The 22,725-nt window shown below is 43.7% G+C and overlaps 1 protein-coding gene and 1 pseudogene across 1 annotated transcript; one reads left to right on the top strand and one right to left on the bottom strand.

Moving 5' to 3' along the window:
- Window positions 1-419: 419 nt before the first annotated feature.
- LOC135515644 (crystal protein-like) lies at window positions 420-9,066 on the bottom strand (annotated as a pseudogene).
- A 1,454-nt stretch (window positions 9,067-10,520) lies between these two features.
- On the top strand, window positions 10,521-21,700 carry LOC135516592 (uncharacterized). The gene is made up of 15 exons (XM_064940938.1): window positions 10,521-10,562; window positions 10,913-11,006; window positions 11,322-11,567; window positions 11,876-12,169; window positions 12,479-12,730; window positions 13,279-13,596; window positions 15,445-15,551; window positions 15,729-15,948; window positions 16,270-16,431; window positions 16,713-16,903; window positions 17,085-17,236; window positions 17,443-17,700; window positions 18,091-18,244; window positions 19,313-19,445; window positions 21,576-21,700. Exons 1-15 carry the CDS (start codon window positions 10,521-10,523, stop codon window positions 21,698-21,700), a joined length of 2,748 nt encoding a protein of 915 aa, XP_064797010.1.
- Window positions 21,701-22,725: the final 1,025 nt, after the last annotated feature.

Genomic DNA, 22,725 nt, shown 5'->3' with positions numbered 1-22,725 from the left:
GGGGATGGAAAGAGAGAGCTAGAGAGAAGAGGGGGATGGAAAGAGAGAGCTAGAGAGAAGAGGGGGATGGAAAGAGAGAGCTAGAGAGAAGAGGGGGATGGAAAGAGAGAGCTAGAGAGAAGAGGGGGATGGAAAAGAGAGAGCTAGAGAGAAGAGGGGGATGGAAAGAGAGCTAGAGAGAAGAGGGGATGGAAGAGAGAGCTAGAGAGAAGAGGGGATGGAAAGAGAGCTAGAGAGAAGAGGGGGAACGAGGAAGCTCGGGAGACCTACTAGATGTCAATCATCAGCATGTATGTTTTCAGGTCGTTCTGACCCAGCATGCATCTGAATGACCAATCTACCATGTGCACCCTACATGGTGCTCAACCCAATGGCCATGCTTTTTACAAAGATAACATTGAGTATTTCTCACTGTGATTTATTTGTCATAGAAAAAACATTATCCAAAATGATTCACATGTACAGCGACAGTGGGGTATTCATATAGGAGTTCTCAAGTACGTCGCCAACAAATCACTGCACAAATCACATCAAATGAAGCAGCTGGGGACGAGAAATGGTTAGAAAACTAAAAACATGCAATCCTTCCGAAGTAGAGACACAGATATGTTTCATACGTCAGGGGAGAGAAGGATGACTGCACCTTTTCATCCCCTCCTTCCCCTCGTCGTCTTCTTCCCTTCCCCTCATCGTCTCTTCCCCTCCTACATAAGTGCTTCACAAATCATCTCTAAGTGTAAGTCATACTAAGTGTAAGTGTAAGTCATACTCTATAAATGGTGTGTACAGGGTGACAACCATTCCGACTGTAGGGTGAATTGCCAAATGTGACATAACACACTATGTATGCATACATAACCAATACCAACACCTTTGCCCGCTCCATGCCCACCCCTCTGCCCTAATAGATGCCCAGCTTGTCCCAGAAGTCACAGATATGGTCCCTGGTGCCCACCTGGGCATGGGAGCGGACAGTGAAGTTCATGACCAACCAGGAGCTGGTGTCCGAGTAGCGGGGCCAGGCCGGCAGGCGCTGCTGTCTACAGAAGCCGCTCTGTTGCATCCGTGAGGCCGGGTCCCCGGTGTGGGCGAATGTCCCCCAGTAACACAACATCCGATTGGACAGCAGCCTCTCGGGTGGGGCCAGCGTGAAGTTAGCCATGGAGGCAGTGTTGAAGAGGAAGGGCAGCTCAGCGCCGTGACACACGTGCTCGTAGCAGAAGGACAGACCGGACCACACACTGTGGTCCGATATCACATGGTCGAAGACGTACATCCACACGGCGCTGCCCACTTTGGTGCCTGACCGGGCTGCCTTGCGGGAGGGGCAAAGGAAGACGTAGTCTGTCACAATCTGGAGGTAAGTAGAGAGGTCATTGAGTTCAATACAATCTGGCCAACAGAGAGGCTGCTGAGTTCAATACAATCTGGGCTGTAAACAGAGGTCATTGAGTTCAATACAATCTGGGCTAAAACAGAGAGGTCATTGAGTCTAAACAAAGAGAAAGCGTCACTAGTACAGTGTGTGCCACAGCACCTAAGCGCTTTCAAAGCATTTTGTCTCGCTTGTTACCTGGAAAACTGCTACTCAGGAAAACACCAGTGCAGACGCGCCACAGTACAGAGAATCATCTAGAACACTTGTAACCCTCAGTGTCCTCAAAGGATATACACTGAACAAAATATAAAACGCAACAATTTCAGAGATTTTACTGAGTTGCAGTTCATTTAAGGAAATCAGTCAATTGAAATACATTCGTTAGGCCCTAATTCCATGGATTTCACAGGAATACAGATATGCATCTGTTGGTCCCAGATACGTCCCCTCTCCTCCCCAGGTCACTTTCTCTCCCACTCTCCCCCCTTACCTCTCTCCTTCTCCTCCAGGCTGAGCCATGTGGCCTCAGTGCAATAGCTGACATTTGTCATGACCCTCCCTCCCCTGGGACCTGTCCTTTAGGAGTGGGGGGTCCTTCCTCCTATGCTGCTCCTTCACTGGGCACACACAGACAGTGAACTGTATATGAATACTAAACAGGTATGGGAGTGTCACCTTTCTGCCCCTGCCTCTCTCAGCACACTCATCTCTCACTTTAGATTCAAAACCTCCAGAGAAAGTACCTGAGGCTATTTACCATCCGAGCTCTCTGTTTCACATTTTGATGTGGACTTGGAAATGAGAGCGTTTCCTCTCTACAGTGAATGCATGTATTCTACTGATGCAGTTTATGTATTCATTGTCTGTTGTTGTCTCTAGTGTGGTTGGAGTCAGTTTATCCTGTAATCCACACTGAACATCTAACCTGAGCTGGTATTGAAATAGCCTGGGCTGCATACTGAATATGGCTCTGATGTCAACTATCAGGCTGACTGGGTGAAGTTGCCCCTAGACACTGATCTTTGGTCAGTTTTGCATTTCGCCCAATACTGGTTGGTTAGATGGGGGGAGGGGAAGCTGATCCTAGATCTGTAGCTTGGGGGAACTGAGATTGGGTAGTCTTCCTCTGTGTCTCTTATTTCCAAAGATCTGCTTCCACTGTGTGGTATACATCTCAAAGAGACAATGGCACTCTGCTCCAGACAGCATCACTAATGATTCTTTGAGGAGGATGGGCCATGGGAGGAGCCTAAAACAGAAATGAGTATTTTAGCACCCTCTGCTGGTAATCATGTGGAGTTGCACTATGAAGAACCAAACTATCAGATGTAACCCATCTCTACACAGATTAAAATCAGAAAATGTAAAGCATTTACCTCTAAAATAATTCAGGCAGTTAGAAACCTAGCTCTCTGGGTTATTGTTATAGTTTGGTTAATCAAAAAAGAATCGGAACCTAATACAAATTTGGTAGCCTATAATTATAATGATAAAGTCCGTCCTGATTTTTTTGATGACTTGGACAGATCATTCCCACAGAGAATTGAGTAAGAGATGTTCAGCATGGGGAGTAGGGTGAAGGTACCGCTAGAGTAGATGCTTATCTTGGGTCAGTTGATCATTTCTTTGTAGGTTAGGATTGGGGAGGGGAAGCTGATCCTAGGTCTGTACCTACTGAAACCTTCTCCCCAGAGCTCAACAAGGCTCATCTCGATGTGTCCACTGGCTGCAGACGTGAGTCTCGCCCTACAACCACTGATCTGGAGCCTGACAATGAACATTGCCAAAACTTTTGTTGACTTTAATGTGAAACATTACTTATTGGGATGATTAATCAATGTCCTTTTTACATTTAATTAGTCATTTTTTATCTAACATGTTTGCATGGACAACACTGAGTTTCTCCCTGGCTACGTTCCAATGATCTCGTCTTCCTGATGTCTGGACCCGTTCACTACTCATTTAAAAGCATTGGATTGGTGTAGGCATAGGCTGGAGTTTCCACACCAGTAATTTCCTGCCAAATCCATTAAGGGAAGTGAACAAGTACACACTTTGGGAGAAAGGAGAGATTGAGACGCACCCTCTGTGAAAGTCATAATTTACCTGAGCCAGCATGTCCCGTCGGTCAATGTCCTTGTACAGGGGCAGGTACTTGTGTAGGATCCTGAGGGCGTGCTGTTTGAAGATGGTCAAGGTGTAGACGGTGCACTCCACCGCAGACACAGGCTTGGTGAAGACCCCGTTACACGAATATCACCCCTCCTCTGAAGTGGTCCCTGCAAGGTTGTTGTACGTCAACAGCATGCCTTCAAAATGTTGGTCCAAACGTTCTGGTATAATCTTGGTTGTGTTCATTAGGCACCAAACAGAAGAAATCGGGATGAAACAGGGAGGGAGGGACTATCTGGAATCATTTACATTTTCTATAGAATGTTTTAAACATTTGCGAGCCCTAATGAACACAACCCTGGTATGAATATGACCATGGATCCTGTAGAAGGGAAGGACACAGAACACATCAGGGACGAAGAATCTCTCCTACATGTGTTATGTCGAGTGGCCAGCTGAGAGGGAACCAATTGCACTTCACCATCTAACATTCAACTACTCAATCTAATTAAGTCACACCCTTAGCCAGCTTAGCCAAAGCCCAGGCATTGACTTGGGGAGCCAATGCAACTCTTCAGGTCTCTGGCAATGGTTACTTGTCATCACACATGCACCGAACCATCTCTGTAACCTTAAGTGTGTAACAGATGTCTTCACTAGTACAGAGTACCTACTTTTAATATACTGTAAGTTGTTCTTTGAGTGTCCTGAAAGACATTTGCCAAATTAAATGTATTATTAAGTGTTATGGGGCCAGCCGTTCAAAGCTGTTCTGGTTAAATGTGAGTGTATTTCAAGTGGTCCAAACCAAGAAGGACTGGTTTCTCCTTCTGCCAGTGGCCCTTCTGGAAGGCAGTCACAGCCTGCTCCTTGATCAGCTCCCCATCCACGTAGGGCCCCCAGGTCTCAAAGATCTCCAGGAACCTGAAGGGATTCACCACTTTGGAACCTGAGACAGAGAGAGAGAGAGAAGAGAGATGAGGAAGGGGAAGAAAGAGAGAGAGTCAGAGAGAACAACAATTAGCTACTTACCAAAATACACCCTGCAAATATACATAAAATGACTCCCTGCTAAACAACTAGCTCTGTAATGAAACACACTTAAGCAACTCTGAGATGTTGATTTTGTCATGAATAAGGGCCAACTTAGATAGGTCAACAGTAGATAGGTAGAGGGTCAACATTTGTTGTGTCCCAAATTGTTCCTTACTTTGAGCCCTATGGAGATAGAGTTGTGACCCAAATGGCCCCCTGTCTAAAAACGGTCAGTCAGAGACAGACAGACAGAGACACAGAAGAAGACTGGTCTCCTACTTGACTTCATCTGGGCAGCGAGGACAGCCTGAGGACTGAGGGACAGCAGGCACACGATGTCGCTCACAGAGCAGTTGGTCTGTCTGGCAAAGTCCCTCCCCAGCTTCAGGGCATCATGTCTGGGACAAAAAAACAGACCACAGATAGTCTCTTTCTGCTCAATGGGAACATTAGGTAGTGCCACATCTCTTCCAGGAGAGTAACGACAGCTGGAGACGGAATGACTGTTTTACTAGGACATGGACTGGAACCTAAAGGTACCTCGTCTTCTTGGATGCATTAGCATGTCTAAACTGTAACCCTGAGGGGAGAAATAACATTGAATTTAATTGAATGAATCCCATGTATTCCTTGTAGCTAGGCAGGCCGTATAACAACACACTTATCAGGAAGGTGATTCACGTTGTCCTCAATTTCACATATGGCAAGGATTACTCATTCAGAATGTGGGAAGGATAAGTTGATCTATATAGATGATAGAAGCAAAGTGAGGGTCTCCTTCTTAAACCTGAAAGGTGAAACCGCCACGTCTGTTTGGGATATTAGAACAACGAAGAAGTTACTGGAAACAATGACCACTGTATTTTTTCCTTTGCCATCATCGCACGCGTGATAGAACAGTAGAATACTTACTGACATTTATTTTGTTGCGTTGCACGACGCTCAGCTTCGTCAACAAAACAAAAACAACAACAACGGTCGGTGGGGCGGACAGTAGCATCGTTTCCACTATGGCGGATTTAATCTTTTAAAGGAGTTAGCGATCAAGACCACCAGCTGAGTTATGTGTACATTCGGCCAACGGAAGGAAACAGACTGAAACGGGAAGATAAATGTGGATCTGTCCAATGAGAAATGCTTGTTTTTGCTGCAGTGTGCTCTAATGAACACTACCCAGATGTTAGGAGTTAGAGGTCACCGACCTGGTCTTGAGAGGGATGGAGAAGGGTAGGCTCTGGAACACAGCCTGTTTGAACAGGGGCTTACTGCTCTGGACCATCAGATGGAGGCTCACTGACTGGGCTCCTGCACTCTCCCCAAATATGGTCACCTGTGTTGGATGTTAATGAGCCATAATCAGGGTTGTGTTGTATATCCACAGACAGAGAAAATAACAACGTACACAAACACATAATCCTGATGGGTTTATGCCTCATTTAGATATAACGCAGGATGATAAAGCTGTTTATCTTTGTTTGATGGAGTTGGGATACAGAACTGAAAGGCTTTCAACATCACTTTTACTGAACCAACCAGCGTGTGGTACTAGCTGTTTGTATGAGATGCCAGCAATTTCTCTCTGCATGATCCAACCAATGTGTTTGTGTTGGGTCTGCCTCTGCAGTAGGGCACAACTAGGGCTTCTGGAAAACCAGAGAATTTATTGAAAGTTCCTGGAATTTTGCAACCCTACTCTGCATCATAGCCCCATCTCTGGACAGCATCTTTCCCCACTCGATAACCACTCAGAGAAATGTCATCAGGGCTGGAGGAGCCCTTCGCTGTGCCTCACAGAGGCTGTTATTCTCCCAGTGGTGTGGCCTCACTACAAATCAGTCACGACAGCACCACGGGATATATAGAGGTCATTCAACAACAACCACTGCTGAAATACAACCAACAAGGTATTTCTATACATGGCCAGAATGTGAATATCTAGGTCAGTGTATCAGGAGTTTTTCCTGACCAGAGTTGTGATCAATTCCATTTCACTTCAGTCCATTCAGGAAGTAGACAGAAATTCCAATTCACTGTTCAATGACAATTGGAATTTAAATGTATATTTACTTCCCGAATTGACTGAATTTAAATGGAATTGACCCCAACCCTGCACCTGACCCCCAACCTTGCACCCGAGCCCCAACCCTGCACCCGAGCCCCAACCCTGCACCCGAGCCCCAACCCTGCACCCGAGCCCCAACCCTGCACCCGAGCCCCAACCCTGCACCCGACCCCCAACCCTGCACCCGACCCCCAACCCTGCACCCGACCCCCAACCCTGCACCTGACCCCCAACTCTGCACAAAAATAAGTGACCCCCAACTCTGCACCAAAACAAAAAGATCAGTTTGAGTCCGTTGAGATTATCAAGGACTTGAGGTGGTGGATGAAAATCAGATGTCATTTTGTATGACTGTGTGACTGTGGATGTGACTGTGTGACTGTGGATCATTAGGCGTTAAATAGATAAAAAACAGACATAAACAGGCAGGGACTATGTGGGCTAGTCTAAGAAACACTCAAATTCATTTTCCATTGCGAAACCTTTGTAAATATTTCCCCTTGCCTGCTCTAATGAACACAACCCAGGATAATGTGTACGTGCTTGCCTTGCTGGGGTCGCCTCCGAACAGAGCAATGTTTTGTTGAACCCAGAGAAGAGCAACCTGCTGATCCAGAATCCCATAATTCCCGGTTGCTGAGGTTTTGGGGTCTTTTCCCGAGACGAGGAAACCAAACGCCCCTGCAATGATACAGCAAGTTCCTTGGACCATGAGAAACTATACACAAAACAACACACCTCTCAGAGGAGACTGGTGGGCAGAGATATAGGAGGACTGGCTAATCATATTGTCTGAAGTGGAATTGATGGAACAGATTCAAACACATCAACACATGGCGTTTTGATATGGTTCTATTTATGCCATTCCAATTAACCCATCCTCCCATCTCTGCCCACCAGCCTCTTCTGACAGCCACACAGATAATGGCCTTTTCTCAATGGTCTCACATACCCATATTGATCAGGCCACCACAGGGTCGCAACTCGCTACACCCACCAAATGGTATTTATTGAGGAGAGGATGGTAGAAGTCTAAGTCCACTTGAGAAAAGTATATTATATATACAGCAAGCTAAATCAGACAAGCTCTCTGTTCAGAAATGTTTGAAATCACCATCCTAGTTTTGAGACTGTGTAGGATAATGTAATCAGCAAACACACTAATGAATCACAAGGTCTCTGGACTGTCTCTGCCCTGTTCCAGGTCTCTTATAAAAGAAACGATTTGATCTCATGGAAACTAGCCTGGATAACTAGATAAAGGTTGTATAGTGAAGAGGTGTAGGGTGACGTTCCCTTGAAATACAGACCCTGGTCAGTTTGGCATTTTCCCCACTAATGGTTAAGGTTAGGTTTAGGGAAACGGATCCTAGATATGTACCTAGAGAAACTCCATCCCGGAGCTAAAGAACACCTGTCTTACCTAGCCGATACGCCATGTTCACCACCACAGTGTGAGTGAAGTTACTGATGAACCTCCCATCGTACAGGGGCTTGGAGGCTGAGCCTGCAATGAAATCTCCCCCGTGGATCCACACCATCACTGGCAGGGTTGTCAGTAAAGGGGAACTGAAGTTCACATCCAGAGGTACAAATATGTTGAGGTAGAGGCAGTTCTCACTCACCTATGGGAAGACATTTCATTTCAGAAACCAAATATTCACATTTCAGACGCCATTTCACACGCCAAATAAAATACTCACATTATTGATGACTCAAAGACATTCCTGGATGTTATCAGGAGATTATTCAGGACTTTGTTAATTTCATGTTTCACTGTCAACACGCTGCACATGACACACACATACATTGTGCTAAATCATAACAACATAATTATCGAGCCCATCTGTGTTAGTCCCCTACCTTCTGAGGGCACTTGTCAGATATGGGGCCACTGCAGCCTTGCATACACGCGTTCCTCGGGTACGTGGCGTCGTGGACCCCCGGCCACGGGGTCACCGGTCTGGGGGGCTTCCAGCGGTGCGTGGCCACAGGTGGGTCCGCGTACGGGATCCCATAAAATATGTGGGACTTTTCCACTGTGAGTCCCTTGATCAACCCATTGTTGGTCAACACTATGGGGCCATAGTCAGGAATATCAGGGATGGTCGTCCCGGTGTTGAGCGTATTCTGGATGACTGATTCCTCATCAGTCCAGATGGGAATTGAATCCTCTGGATCTCCAAGCTCCTCCAGTGAGTTTGTTTCAAAGCGAACGTCTCTGTTGATAGCCAGAGGCTGATCCCTGACCAGTAGTCCAGAGGAAGAAATCCTTCTAATAAACTCTGTAAGGTCGATCTCATTCTCAAACGTTGCCTCCTCTGCAAAAGACAGCGCAAAGACCAGTGAGCAAAGCAGCAAGAAACAGTGACAGCTCTCCATCTTTCCTGAATGAATTATTAGAAAGTATTAGCCAGGGTCTCTCAGTCAGGTCCGATCATTCTCCAGTTGCGTCCTAGCTGGGGCAGAAAATTGAAGCCTAAACTCCTACACAGATGAATAAGGGGGAAATGCTTATTCCTTTTCAGGCTTTCCTTTTCATACCATATTTGGTAAGGAGAGGAAGTCCAGTGGCAGGTCAGAGGGACTATATCAATCAAGACAAAGACAAAGAGAGTAGGCGTTCCCTAACAGAAATATGCAAATGAACACTAATATGCACCAATAATATATTTCTAGTTCACGCTTGGCTCTGCCCACCTCCTTGATTGAGTGTTCACAGTGTGAAAATGATTCCCATGTAAAAGCCCCATGTGAACGATCTTGGGTTTAACAATAAGAATCTTTGGTTCTTACAGTGGCCTGTGTGGATCCTCGTGACACTAATTTGGCCAATTGGAGAATCACGGACAGTTCTCAGACAGAACTTCCCTTGTCAGACAACTGTGGATTAGGACTCATGACTGATGTACTTGGGATAGCCAGGACCCTGTGATGCACTTCCAGTAATGGGAGGCGGGTGGTCTTTCCTTTACCTAACGAGATAATAGGTTCCCATGATGTGAAGCTCAGCTCATTCTTGGGTGGTCACAATATTGCTCTGTGTGACGTTTCCCCTAGATACAGATCTAGGATCAGATTCCCCTCCCCCAATCCATATCTGTAACATTAATTAAACATCATAATATATGATATTGTGCAAATAATTTGTGATCAAACATGCACCAAAACAGTGGGCCCAATCAGATTGACCTGCACCTGTTAGTCATTATTAGTCGATGACGTCAGGTCAGTCGTTTGTTTTCGTCAACTCAATCACGCTTACCCATACCTGAGTGCAAAATAACAGCCGCAAGAAACATGTAGGCTAAACATATACTTCATTTCGTTCTTGTATTATTAATTTAATGGTGAATTAAGGTGGCCATGATTATTGATAAAGAACACCGACTTTCCTTTTGCAGGACCTGTTTCGCGTTTCCATTTATATTGTTCATTCTTGTACCTCACACGATATCTCTCGGTAAGTAACCTGTGCGTGCTAAGTGCGTTATTGTTGTGTATGTAATTGATACTGCGTGGCTATGCTGTTTCCGCAGCAATTATGAGTTCCACACAAACATATATTTAGGTTAATTTCCTCCCGGGACGCGGGGTTTGGTTGATTTTTCATGAGTTAATTGTGACATGTAACGTTAGCTTCTTACAATCTGCAGGAAGCTGCAGTAGTTTTACTTTCTCCATATGTTGGAAAATCAGCAACAATTCCTTGTTTGGCAGGTAAATAAGTCCAGTATTTCATAAACACATAATCATGCCAAACTTCTGAACCATGCACTTGGCACTAACTTGTCTTGTTCACTTTGATTCTCTACAGTTGGCCAGAAGGACATTTATGGCTGAACACTACCAAATTGAAATCCATTTGGAGAGAGGACACATTTTCATCTTTGACAGTTGCCACTACTGTGGAACACAAATTGACACTTCATTATGGTGTCATGGTTCGGAAGTGGATATTCTCCATCTTCCCAGGTAAGTATAGGTCTTCCACACTTCCACTCATTGACTTTATTTAAGTACAAACACTGTCCTGTATCCATTGATCTAAACAAATTACGCAATATTTTAGTTCTGTGATTCTGAGATTACCATTGGTGTTCATTAGATCATGCTGCAGTATAATAATTGTTTTCTTCACTTGAAGGTTCACATTCCATTGAGTTCAGAAGTATACATAAACCTGACCAACAGCCCATCAATAGCACTCTGGTGGGTAGACCTGTAATATAAGTGATGACATTCTCCTCTTATCTGGTGTCACCATAATGTCCCTTTTTGAATGAAAGATTAATGTTTGTCCATTCTCATGTTATCGCTCTTAGGAAGCCCTGGAGTTGTTCTCCAACAATGAGGTGTTTGCGTGTGAAAACAGCACTCTGTACCTCTATCAGGACCCAAACTTCATCCTCATGCTCGGTAACGTTATGTCTGTCTTTGTTTGAGAGAGAGAGAGGGGGACCGAGAGCCACAAAGGGAGAGGAATAAATAAATGGAGGGAGGGAGATGGAAGGAGAGGAAGGAAGGTAGATGGAAACAGATGGATCGTCAGAAAGGCAGACAGACATGAGAGACTCAAAAGGGAGTGAGAGCAAAAGTGAAATCAAGATGGAGACAGAATTCAGGTGGTGATCTGGGAATATTCCCACTATACCACTGGTGTGCAGGTCATAAATGTAGTCATCACTCCCATCATCTCCTCTCCTAGGTCACACCGTGCGCTACCCCTTGAAGCTGGAGTCCAGGAGTACCTCCATGTTACTGGTGTCCTGGAAAGAGAAGATGCAGCCCCGGCTGCCCCTGTCCCCGTCCACTCTGTGTCCCTATACCACTCTGAGATGAAGGCCTACGCTGCCCTTAGTGTGGACAGTACCCACTCCAACCACTACCGCTTCACAGCCCTGGAATCCTGCAGTTCCTATGCTGCCTGTGTGGAGGTGGCAGGCAGCCACTCGCTTACCTGTCTCTCCACTATCACAGGTACAGTTGGGGTGTATTCATTAGTGCATAATGTAGCAAAACTAATACACTAGTTCCTAGTGAATACACTCTTGATAGCTTTAGTCGTTGTCACCCTGTGTAATCGCACCAATCTTTCTTAGAAGGTTCAAACTGTTATTTACAGGCCTTTTTGATTATATAAAAGAATAAAGTATAGATTTTTGAGGAATATAACTTATGTCCTGTCCCATGAGCTCGGTACTGATATGAGCAGCACTGTGTTGTATTGATATTTATGAAGTAATTACTTTGTTAGATATTGCTGTATAATTGCTATTCATATCCAGACCCAGAAGTCCCCAGACATTTCCAGGTGACAACGTGGAACAGCAGCAGTGTCACAGTGTCCTGGGACTGTCCCGACAACCGCAAGTTCTCCTTCTTCCTTGTCACGGTCCTCTACCTCAATGGCACCAACCATGTCCTGGAGGAGAGGTCCTTCAGGCACACACTGGACACCTTTGTGTTCTCTCAATCTGACCTGCCGCCCTGTAGCAGGGTGAAGTTTGGCCTGCAGACGGTGTGCCAGGCGGGCACGGAGGCTCGCCACAGCAGAATGGTTCTCATCAAAGGGAATACTGGTAAGATCCACCTAGTTGATGCTATGCTAGGCTGAGTGTCAATAGCCTTAAGTTTCATCCCCTCGTCTCCTTCCCTTTTATATGCGCAAATCTGAGGTAGGACGGGTGTTTTTGCCTATTCTAACAGTTCTCTGATCACTACAAATGAGGGGAAGGAGAAAAGAGGAAATCACTTCTATTGACATGCAGCCAAAGTAAACCTATAACATCTGTTCATCCAAGGCACTGTTTTTACAGTCTTGAATTGCCTTTCTCCTACTTTGCTTTCCGGTGAACACTTTTGGAAATGACTATCGGCCCTCTCTTTAGTCCACTCAGAAATCGAGAACCTGTGGCAGACCTCCTCGGGGCCGGATAACTACACCCTGAGCTGGGTGGTGAGGAACACTTCTTCTATCTCCATGTTCAGGATCTACCACCAGGGGGTGCTCCACTACACCACCCTGCTCACCAGCCACACGGTGGCCAGCCTTCTGCCCTGCAGCCAGTACTTGGCTAGAGTAGAGGCGCTGTGTGGACACAGCGTGGTCATGAGCTCCAAGACCGTACTCGCTCGCACAGGTAAACTGGAGCCAAACTGGGCTCATGTTGAGCAGTTGCGTGATCGATGTTTGGGCAGCTCATGTCTATTTTTGACTAGGTTAGAGATTAATTTACGGGGGATTGAATGGATAAAATGAATAACGATAACCTAATAATTTAATCAGCTTGATTGGTGATTAAATAAAGTGCGATCACATGCTTTTTTGTACATGCTTTTGTTCCAATTCAACACCTGATTCAAGTGATTGATTAGTTCAGTAGACAGTATGTATGGCAGCAGTACTGGGCTGGAACACAAACCTGCCCACCCTGTAGGACCAGTATTGAAGACCACTACAGTATTGCAGACCTGTAGCTGCTATGTTGGGCGGGTCTTTGCTTTCTCCTCTCTGCTCAGGGGTGATGTTTCCCCTAGGTACAGATCTAGGATCCCTTTCCCCAATCCTATTTTTTTTTTTGTGTGAATTATTTTGACCTTTTTCTCCCCAATTTTGTGGTATCCAATTGTTTTTTAGTAGCTACTATCTTGGGTCAATTGCACCCTACTCCGTTCTTCTCTCTCCTAGGACCCAGAGGTGTTTCAGAACTGCGCTACCGTCCTGAGGACTCTACAGCGCTGTGGATTGGTGGGACCAGACAGGGCGTGGCCTTTCAGTACCAGCTGTCTTATGACAATGGCTCGACCATCCAGCAAGGCCGGCTGATGGAGCCTTTGCTCCCCTCCTGGGGCTCATTGAGGGTGCGCTATGCCCTGGACGTGTGGGAAGAGTGTGACGGCGAGTGGAGCGCCGACCCGGCCCTGGTGTGTTTCGATGGAGTCAACGTTTCCGTCAACGCCCTCGTGTTGCCGGCGGCGTCCACCCTGAGGCCGAATGAAGACCAAGGTTGGTGTCATCTGGGCTGTGTTCAGTAGGGCACAACGTTGTGGAATTATCATATATACAGTACCAGTCAAAGGTTTGGACACACCTACTCATTCAAGGGTTTTTCTTTATTATTCTACAATGTAGAAAATAGTAAAAATAAAGACATCAAAACTATGAAATAACACACATGGAATCATGTAGTAACCAAAAAGTGTTAAACAAAATATATTTTAGATTCTTCAATGTAGCCACCCTTTGCCTTAATGACAGCTTTGCGCACTCATCGCATTCTCTCAACCAACTTCATGAGGTAGTCACATTGGAATGCTTTTCCAACAGTCTTCATACATATGGTGAGAACTTGTTGGCTGCTTTTCCTTCACTGTGTGGTCCAACTCATCTCAAACCACCTAATTTGGGTTATGGTCAGTGATTGTGGACCCAGGTCATCTGATGCAGCACTCCACCACTCTCCTTGGTCAAATAGCCCTTATGTAGGTGTTTTGGGTCATTGCCCTGTTGAAAAACAAATGATAGTCCCACTAAGCGCAAACCAGATGGGAAGGTGTATCACTGCAGAATGCTGGTGAAGTGTGCCTTGAATTCTAAATAAACGAGTGTCACCAGCAAAGCACCATCACACCACCTACATGCTTCACCTAGTCTGCCTCTCACAAAGACACGGCGGTTGGAACCAAAAATCTTGAATTTGGACTCATCAGAACCAAGGACAGATTTGTACCAGTTTAATGTCCATTGCTCGTGTTTCTTGGCCCAAGCAAGTCTCTTCTTCTTAATGGTGTCCTTTAGTAGTGGTTTCTTTCTGGCAATTCAACCATGAAGACCTGATTCACTCGATCTCCTCTGAACAGTTGATGTCTGTTACTTGAACTCTGAAGCATTTATTGGGGATGCAATTTCTGAGGCTGGTAACTATAATGAACTTATCCTCTGCAGCAGAGAACTCCAGGTATTCCTCTCCTGTGGCGGTCCTCGTGAGAGCTAGTTTCATCATAGCACTTGAAGAAACTTTCAAAGTTCTTGACATTTTCTGTAATGATTGACCTTCATGTCTTAAAGTAATGATGTACTGTCATTTGAGCTGTTCTTGACATAATATGGACTTGGTCTTTTACCAAATAGGGCTGTCTATACCAACCCTACATTGTCACAACACAAATTATTGGCTCAAACACATTAAGAAATTCCACTTAAGGCACACCTGTTAATGTATATGCATTCCAGGTGACAACCTCATGAAGCTGGTTGAGAGAATGTCAAGAGTGTGTAAAGCTGTCATCAAGGCAAAGGGTGGCTTCTTTGAAGAATCTAAAATATATTTTGACATGTTTAACACTTGTTTGGTTACTACATGATTCCAGATGTGTTATTTCATAGTTTTGACGTCGTCACTATTATTCTAAAATGTAGAAAATAGTAAAAATAAAGAATAACCCTTGAATGAGTAGGTGTGTCCAAACCTTTGACTGGTACTGTATAGGCATGTGCAAACGTGCCTCTGATGCGTAGAGTAAGGAAGCACGTCATCTCTATTCACCTCATTTCCATGACGTTTGTCTACTGAACGTACGCCAGATGTTTATATTGTTGGCTGTGTTTAGTAGAGGAAGAAATGGATGTTTATTGTTGGGTGGGTTTAGGAGAGGTAGAAATGGATGTTGCAGGAACAGATTTGCTATTCTACATGCACTTGATATGATCAGTTAAACTGTTTTCTTTAGACGAGTGCTTTGTTAATTGTTTTCTCGTGCATTTTTATGCTATTTACTTATGAAATTAAACTGCTTTGGCTTATATACTCAGACTTTCCATGTACACAATTTTTATGGCTTTGTTTCGCTGTAGGGTTGATGTTTTGTTTTCTCAGTTCTAGCCTTTATTGTGCCTTGGTTAATGGTGTTGGACCCAAGACTGAGCCCTGGGCTGAGCTGAAGCGCATCTACGAAAAACTAGTGAGTGTCTTTGGTCACCAAATGGAATAAAACTGACTGAAACCGAGAGGGACTACTTGGACTTGACAAGAAATGTTAACTTCAACATATTACAAAAAAATTACAATTTTCTGTTGTGTGTGGTCTTATGAACACAACCCTGGCCTCCCTCTCACTGACATTTATTCATGCCCATAGCTGGAGGAGCTTTTGAAAGGGTACCCAATTAAGACCAGGGTGGAGTTGGTTGCATTCAAGGAGCTGGAAGGCGAATCCAAAACTAAGATTACCTTTCAAGGCTTTGACGCTTCCATAACCGACGTAGACTTACCGCTACCACCTGGCGAGCAGCTGGACCATATCCAGTCCCTCCAGCCGCCCAATATCACAGTCAAGGACGGGATCATCTACTGGGATGGTAAGAGAACCACCAACAGCATCACATGGAGTATTGTCAGATTTCTTTTAACATTTCATGTCTTTTAAACTTGTGTGATGCATTCAAACTATAATTCTTGCTTACATGTCCCAAATGTGGGGTTTGTATGTTGCTTGGCACACTATCACTGAAATAATGGAACCTCTGTGCATTACACAGAATGCTGCTGCTGTTTTTTTTATGGTCCATGGTAAAGTCAGCTTCCCCTCTCCCAATTCTAACCTTAACCATTAGTGGGGGAAATGAGAAACTGACCCAAAAGCAGCGCAGAGGGGTAACTTTACCCTCCCTTTTGGACAGACCCAGATGAGTGTGCGACGCCTGACCTGAACAGGTGTGATGCCAACTCTTTTTGCGTCAACACTCTGAACTCCTACACCTGTGTGTGTCACCATGGCTTCTATGACGTCGGGCCCGCCTTCGTTCCCCCTCCTACCCCTGCCTCACATCCTGTCTGTTATGGTCAGTTAGCTTCTTGTTATCGTGCAATATGTCTGTCGGTGTACTTTTTTTTTTTTTTTGTATTCAATACTACACCACTCCTGTTTACTGATGGGTCATGTTCAATAGGGCACACAACGGAAAATGTTTTGTTTTAAACGTGTTGCAATAGAAAACAAGCATTTTTATTGGAGAAGTTCAGGCAGTCCCTCCTTGTTTCAGTCTGGTTTCTTCCGTTCTGTGCCTAATGAATACGACGCTGATTCCTTTTGGGGGTAAAGAAAATTAATTAATTCCAACAGAAAAAGGGATGTTCACCCAGTGCCTGACGAGATCGATGGCCGGAGGTATCGCCAAAGCCTTCCTGATTGGCTACTTTGGTGGCGACGTGACGGTTGTCTTGAATGAAGGCCGTTGCACCATGGAGGAGAGCGAGACGCTCTACCACTTCCACGTGTTGCGTAAACCCTCTCAGTGTGGAACGATACGGCTGGTGAGTGACCATGCATTCAGATATGCAAAGGGATTACAATGGGATCTATACAACCGGTCACACTGGATACCTGCCAAGCACTACTGTAATGTGATTATGCCATTGTGCACAGCACTGCGGATGAAATGGGATTGTATGTTTGTGCATGCGTATGCTTGTGTGTGACCTTGTGTGTGTCCAGGTGAACAGAACACACATCGAGTTCCGGAACACTCTGACAGTGACCTTGAGCAGAGAGAGGACCATCACACGAAGAGATCTCAAGGTTATCTGGAAGTGCATCTACCCCCGGAACTATGTCCGCAACACCCAGATAAACGTAGATCTGGAGTGGTAAGAAAAGATCGGATTAATTCTGGTGCCAGGAGATGTTTCTGATTGTGACCTACAAGGAAAAAAATGGTCCTGTAGCCTGGCAAGGCTTGCAAATGGAGGGAATATTACCGGTACCCTTTGAAATGTACAAGTAATCTTTTGATTCATACAATGGATCAGAATCATAAAACTGTGTTTTGACCAATCCCCTCTCTACCCTCCAGGATCACCTCCCACTCTGTGGTGGAGTACAACTCCTCCCATCAGCTGGGGCTGGCCATGACCATGTACAGCGACAACTCCTTCTCCTATGGCTACAGAGACTCCATCGCCCTCCACCTCAGTGATGTACTCTTCTTCGAGGTGGCCCTCCTGACAAACAACACGTTCGCCTCGGAGGTCCTGCTAGAAGTGATTTCCTGCTGGGCCACAGAGAGCCCGGACCCACAGGACGAAACCAAGGGCTTCTTTCTCCTAGATGGGTGGGTTACTGTCCTGGGTCTCATTAATTTGTTCACACAAAAAAACAAGAGTTTGTTATTGGAGAAGTTCAGGTAGCCTCTCCTGTTTTTAGTCAATTTTTTTGACTTCTAGTGAATATGACCCTGGTGTGAAATATGGTATTTTAAACTCAGGGCTGCGTTCAATCGTGCAATATAAAATGTCATGTAGAGGCATTATGTGATGGGGGGGATAGGTTATTAGAGTATAGGGTTCTTTTGTTGAGGTATAAAATATTATTTGTTTTTGGACAAGATGGTACCTCCATGTTTTCAAACATTATCTTCTGTTTCAAACCTACTGGGCATGACCCTGGATTTTCAAGACTTAAGAAAACAGTTTGGGATCATTCCCTATTCTCTTGTCCTCAGCTGCCCTGTTGACAGCACCTTTCATTGGCTCTCTGTGAACGGTGTGTCACAGAGGAGCAGATTCTCCATTCACATGTTCACTATGCCCAAGGAGTTACCCATCTACATGCACTGCCTGACCCGGATATGCAGTCACGATGAGGACTGTACTACGGTAAACTTCTAACAAGTTCAAGTCTGTTTGCCATTATAAATGTATTGAAAATCTTAGTAGATAAAGTTGTTCAATTTAAAAATTGTTAGAATGATTAGGACATGTGTTTTAGACCTTACAAATACACATAGAAATGTGTTACAGAGCAGTCATTTAAATTTTTTTTAAATATTTTTTTAAATTTGATTTCACCTTTATTTAACCAGGTAGGCTAGTTGAGAACAAGTTCTCATTTACAACTGCGACCTGGCCAAGATAAAGCATAGCAGTGTGAACAGACAACAGAGTTACACATGGAGTAAACAATTAACAAGTCAATAACACAGTAGAAAAAAAGGGGAGTCTAAATACAATGTGTGCAAAAGGCATAAGGAGGTAGGCGAATAATTACAATATTGCAGATTAACACTGGATTGATAAATGATCATGTACAGGTAGAGATATTGGTGTGCAAAAGAGCAGAAAAGTAAATAAATAAAAACTGTGGGGATGAGGTAGGTGAAAATGGGTGGGCTATTTACCAATAGATTATGTACAGCTGCAGCGAACGGTTAGCTGCTCAGATAGCTGATGTTTGAAGTTGGTGAGGGAGATAAAGGTCTCCAACTTCAGCGATTTTTTTTTTTATTTTTATTTTTTTATTTTTTTTTTGCAATTCGTTCCAGTCACGCCGAAGTCGAGGATCGGTAGGATAGTCAGTTTTGAAAGTAAGTCTAAGAAGCGGTAGATCTTTCTATGAGCTATTTCTATGCTTTCTATTCATAAGTTGAGTTTTTGTACACCAGCTTCCAACGGCTGAAAATAAAATATTTTTGGTTGTGGAAAATATATTTCACAGCGGTTTAGACGGTATAATGATTCTTACACTATACTTGTTCAGTCACAAACTGAAATTAGGCAAACTATTAGCATTTTAGCAACCAGGAAATGGTGGAGATTTCTGCATAGTGCATCTTTTTAAAGCTGATGCTCAACAAACATCTGTATTGATCGGACAAACAGTTATGCACATTTCTTAGTAACTTGGTCATTATTTTTTAAAACCTATTTTCCTATGATTCTCTGTAGAACTGTACCACCCAGAGACTTTCAAAGAGATCAACAGCTAGATGGGATCCATACATCAATGTAGCTGTGGTCGTGTCTGCAGGACCACTGATGGTCACCCCCGAGGCGGCACCAGGGACCAAACTCTCCAACTGTGAGTTGCTGTGATGTGAAACGTTTTGAGCGTTGCCAATATCGTTTTAATCTATACAATTATTTCTGAAACTTCTGTAACATTCTTGAACAGGCCTGTGGTATCTGGGGATGCTCCAAATGATGTCTTGGATACTAATTCAGTTTGTAACAGTGATATGTGAATGCTTCCATGCAGCTGTTACACCTTAACTCGTGTAAAGCACCAGCAGCAAGTTTTCAACAAACTGTTAAATGGCGATACTTCCATAATTGGAACTTACCGGTGTCTTCTCAACTGCCGTCGTGGAGCTTGGAACTTAGAAAATGCTCCGTTTATAAAATTAAATACATTATTGCTCAATGAGGTGATCTTAACAATGTGTACGCCACCATATTGTCTGTTTCCGATCTTCCGGATCGATCGAGACACTTAGGTGTCCACGCCAAAGTGTTTCATGTCATGACCGCAACTCAGAAATCAAGCGTTTTATTTTTTTATTTCATTATTTAACCAGGTAGGCCAGTTGAGAACAAGTTTTCATTTACAACTGCGACCTGGCCAAGATGAAGCAAAGCAGTGCGACACAAACAACAATTGTTTATTCCATGTGTAAAACGTACAGTCAATAATACAACAGAAAAAGTCTATATACACTGTGTGCAAATGGCGTAAGGAGGTCAGGCAATAAATAGGCCATAGTAGCGAAGTAATTACAATTTTGCAAATTAACACTGGAGTGATAGATGTGCAGATAATGATGTGCAAGTAGAAATACTGGTGTGCAAAAAAAAGTAAATAAAAACAATATGGGGTTAAGGTAGGTAGTTGGATGGGCTATTTACAGATGGGCTGTGTACAGCTGCAGCGATCGGTAAGCTACTCAGATGACAAGTGAGATATACCTGCTGGAGCGTGTGCTACGGGTGGGTGTTATGAGCTTTACCTAGCAAAGACTTATAGATGACCTGGAGCCAGTGGGTCAAGCGCCGAATATGTAGCGAGGGCCAGTGGTATATGCGGCTTTGATGGCACTGTGATAGACTGCATCCAGTTTGCTGAGTAGTGTTGGAGGCTATTTTGTAAATGACATCGCTTTGACACCCGCCTGTCCCAATCAATGAGAGATGACTAAGATGGTGTATAATTGTTGGGTCGTTCCAGGAAATGTGTCCCTTTTTGGTGTTAATTATTTTTTTTCACCTGATTTTAACATTCTGTCATAAACGAACACATGTTCAACATAATACTTATTCCCCCCATCAAGGTTAAATAATAGGCACTGACTATAGTAATTGTAAGTGACAATTAAAGTAACAGGGTTGACAATTTCATCTTAAATCGGCCCTAAATCCTCTTGTGACGGGGATGGCAGTTTGTTGTATGCAACAGGGAGGGACAATTGAATGCAAGCTTTACAAAAAAATGTAACTTAACATTTCTAGCCTGTATATGGCTAACTGGGTTATTAACATGTTATGCTCAACCCGCTCAGTTTTCCACCAGAAAGAGTAGAACCAGCTTTTACATTATGATTTGACTAAGATGTGTCTTTTGAAAAAATCATTTAAAATGGATTAGGTTCATCATATTAAAACGTGAGTTCAGTTCACGTAACAGGTTTGACCTTAAAATGAGGGACAAGTTTTTTTCTTAATGTATCTCTAATCGCATGAAATAAATAACTCTTCAGAAATGACTTTGTCAAAGCAGCAAAAACATCTAAGGCTTTACAATGATGGTGAAAACTTGGAAAAATGTCGGGTAAAAGTATTATTAGAAATCAGATTTAATTACATTTTCCAAGTGGTCAATATTAATGGGAACTTTGTCTTTTAAAATCAAATATTGGTGGACAATTTCTACTTCAAATATCGGAGATGCTAAAGGTATCCTGTTCTATTACTTCATGAAGCAAAAATGTTATTTGATAACGGAGCATTTACTAAATTCCAACGTTTCACCTGCAACTAGAGATGGGAGTTGAGAAGACCCGGAAAGTTCAAGTTGAAAATGTATCAACATTTTAAAGGTTATTTAAGAAATTGCTGCCTCTGCCTTAGGCTAGCTTAAGGCGTGAAGGCTGTATGGAAGCATACACATCACCCTTACAGAGTGCAGCTATAATTCAATGTGTCTGTTTCTTTGCAGGGGATGAGGCTTTGACAATGATCTACGTTGTGGGAGGAACCATGGGTGTCTTGATGTTGATGATGCTTGGTGTGAGCGCAACAAAGGCTACAATGAGTTATTATGAGAGAGCAAGGCCTCAATAAAAACATGGAACCACATCTCTTTTTCCTTTTGGCCTGAGTATTATTAGGGATTCATTCAATATGTTTTGTACAGATGTCTTCACTAAGTAAATACTGCCAAAATGAACGATTAACATTAAATGCCACCAGTAGGTGTACGGTGGCTTCTAATGCTATTGGTGGTAGGCTACCTCAGTCGACAAATTGTGACGGGCACACCCAAACCACTTGCCAATATATCAAATGACTTAACTACACTGAACCAAAATATAAATGCAACATGTAAAGTGTTGGTTTCATGAGGTGAAATAAAAGAAATCACAAATTGTCCATATACAAACACAGCTTATTTCTCTCAAATGCTGTGTACAAATTTGTATGTCCCTGTTAGTGAGTATTTCTCCATTGCCAAGATAATACATCCACCTGAATGGTGTGTGGTCGTGGAAAAATTACCTAATTGTCAAACTTTCAAACCTTTTTTATAGAAAATGACTCAAGTGAAAGTCACCCAGTGAAATACTACTTGAGTAAAAGTATTTGCTTATAAATATACTTAAGTATCAAAAGTAGATGTAATTGCAAAAATGTGCAAGTATAAATAATTAAAATTCCTTAACCAAATGGCACAATTTTTAAAAAATTGATAGCTATAGAGGCACACTGCAGCACTCAGACATCAAATCAAACTTTTGTCACATGCACTGAATACAAGTGTAGACCTTACTGGGCTTGGAAGTATTTCTGTCTGTAATAAGGCCTGTGTGTGGAAAAACTCATGATTGGCTGGGCCTATGCCCTCCAAGGCCCACCCATGGCTGTATACCTAGCATTCTAGCTATTCCCATATTTCTAGGCATAAGCACAATGCATTGACATCTATGGTAGCAGCTAACATGCTAGCTATTCCCATATACTTCCAGGCAATGTGCTAACGCTAGTTACAATTAATAGCCAAAATCTTGTACAAAGACACGGCGGCGTATAAAATTTTGCAAATGTAACAGTATGACTTTAGACCGTCCCCTCGCCCATACCCGGGCGCG

The sequence above is a fragment of the Oncorhynchus masou genome, chromosome 27 (genome assembly GCF_036934945.1).
Source record: "Oncorhynchus masou masou isolate Uvic2021 chromosome 27, UVic_Omas_1.1, whole genome shotgun sequence".
NCBI lineage: Eukaryota > Metazoa > Chordata > Actinopteri > Salmoniformes > Salmonidae > Oncorhynchus > Oncorhynchus masou.
The sequence above is the reverse complement of the archived record's forward strand: the minus strand, read 5'-3'. Positions and strand labels throughout refer to the sequence as shown.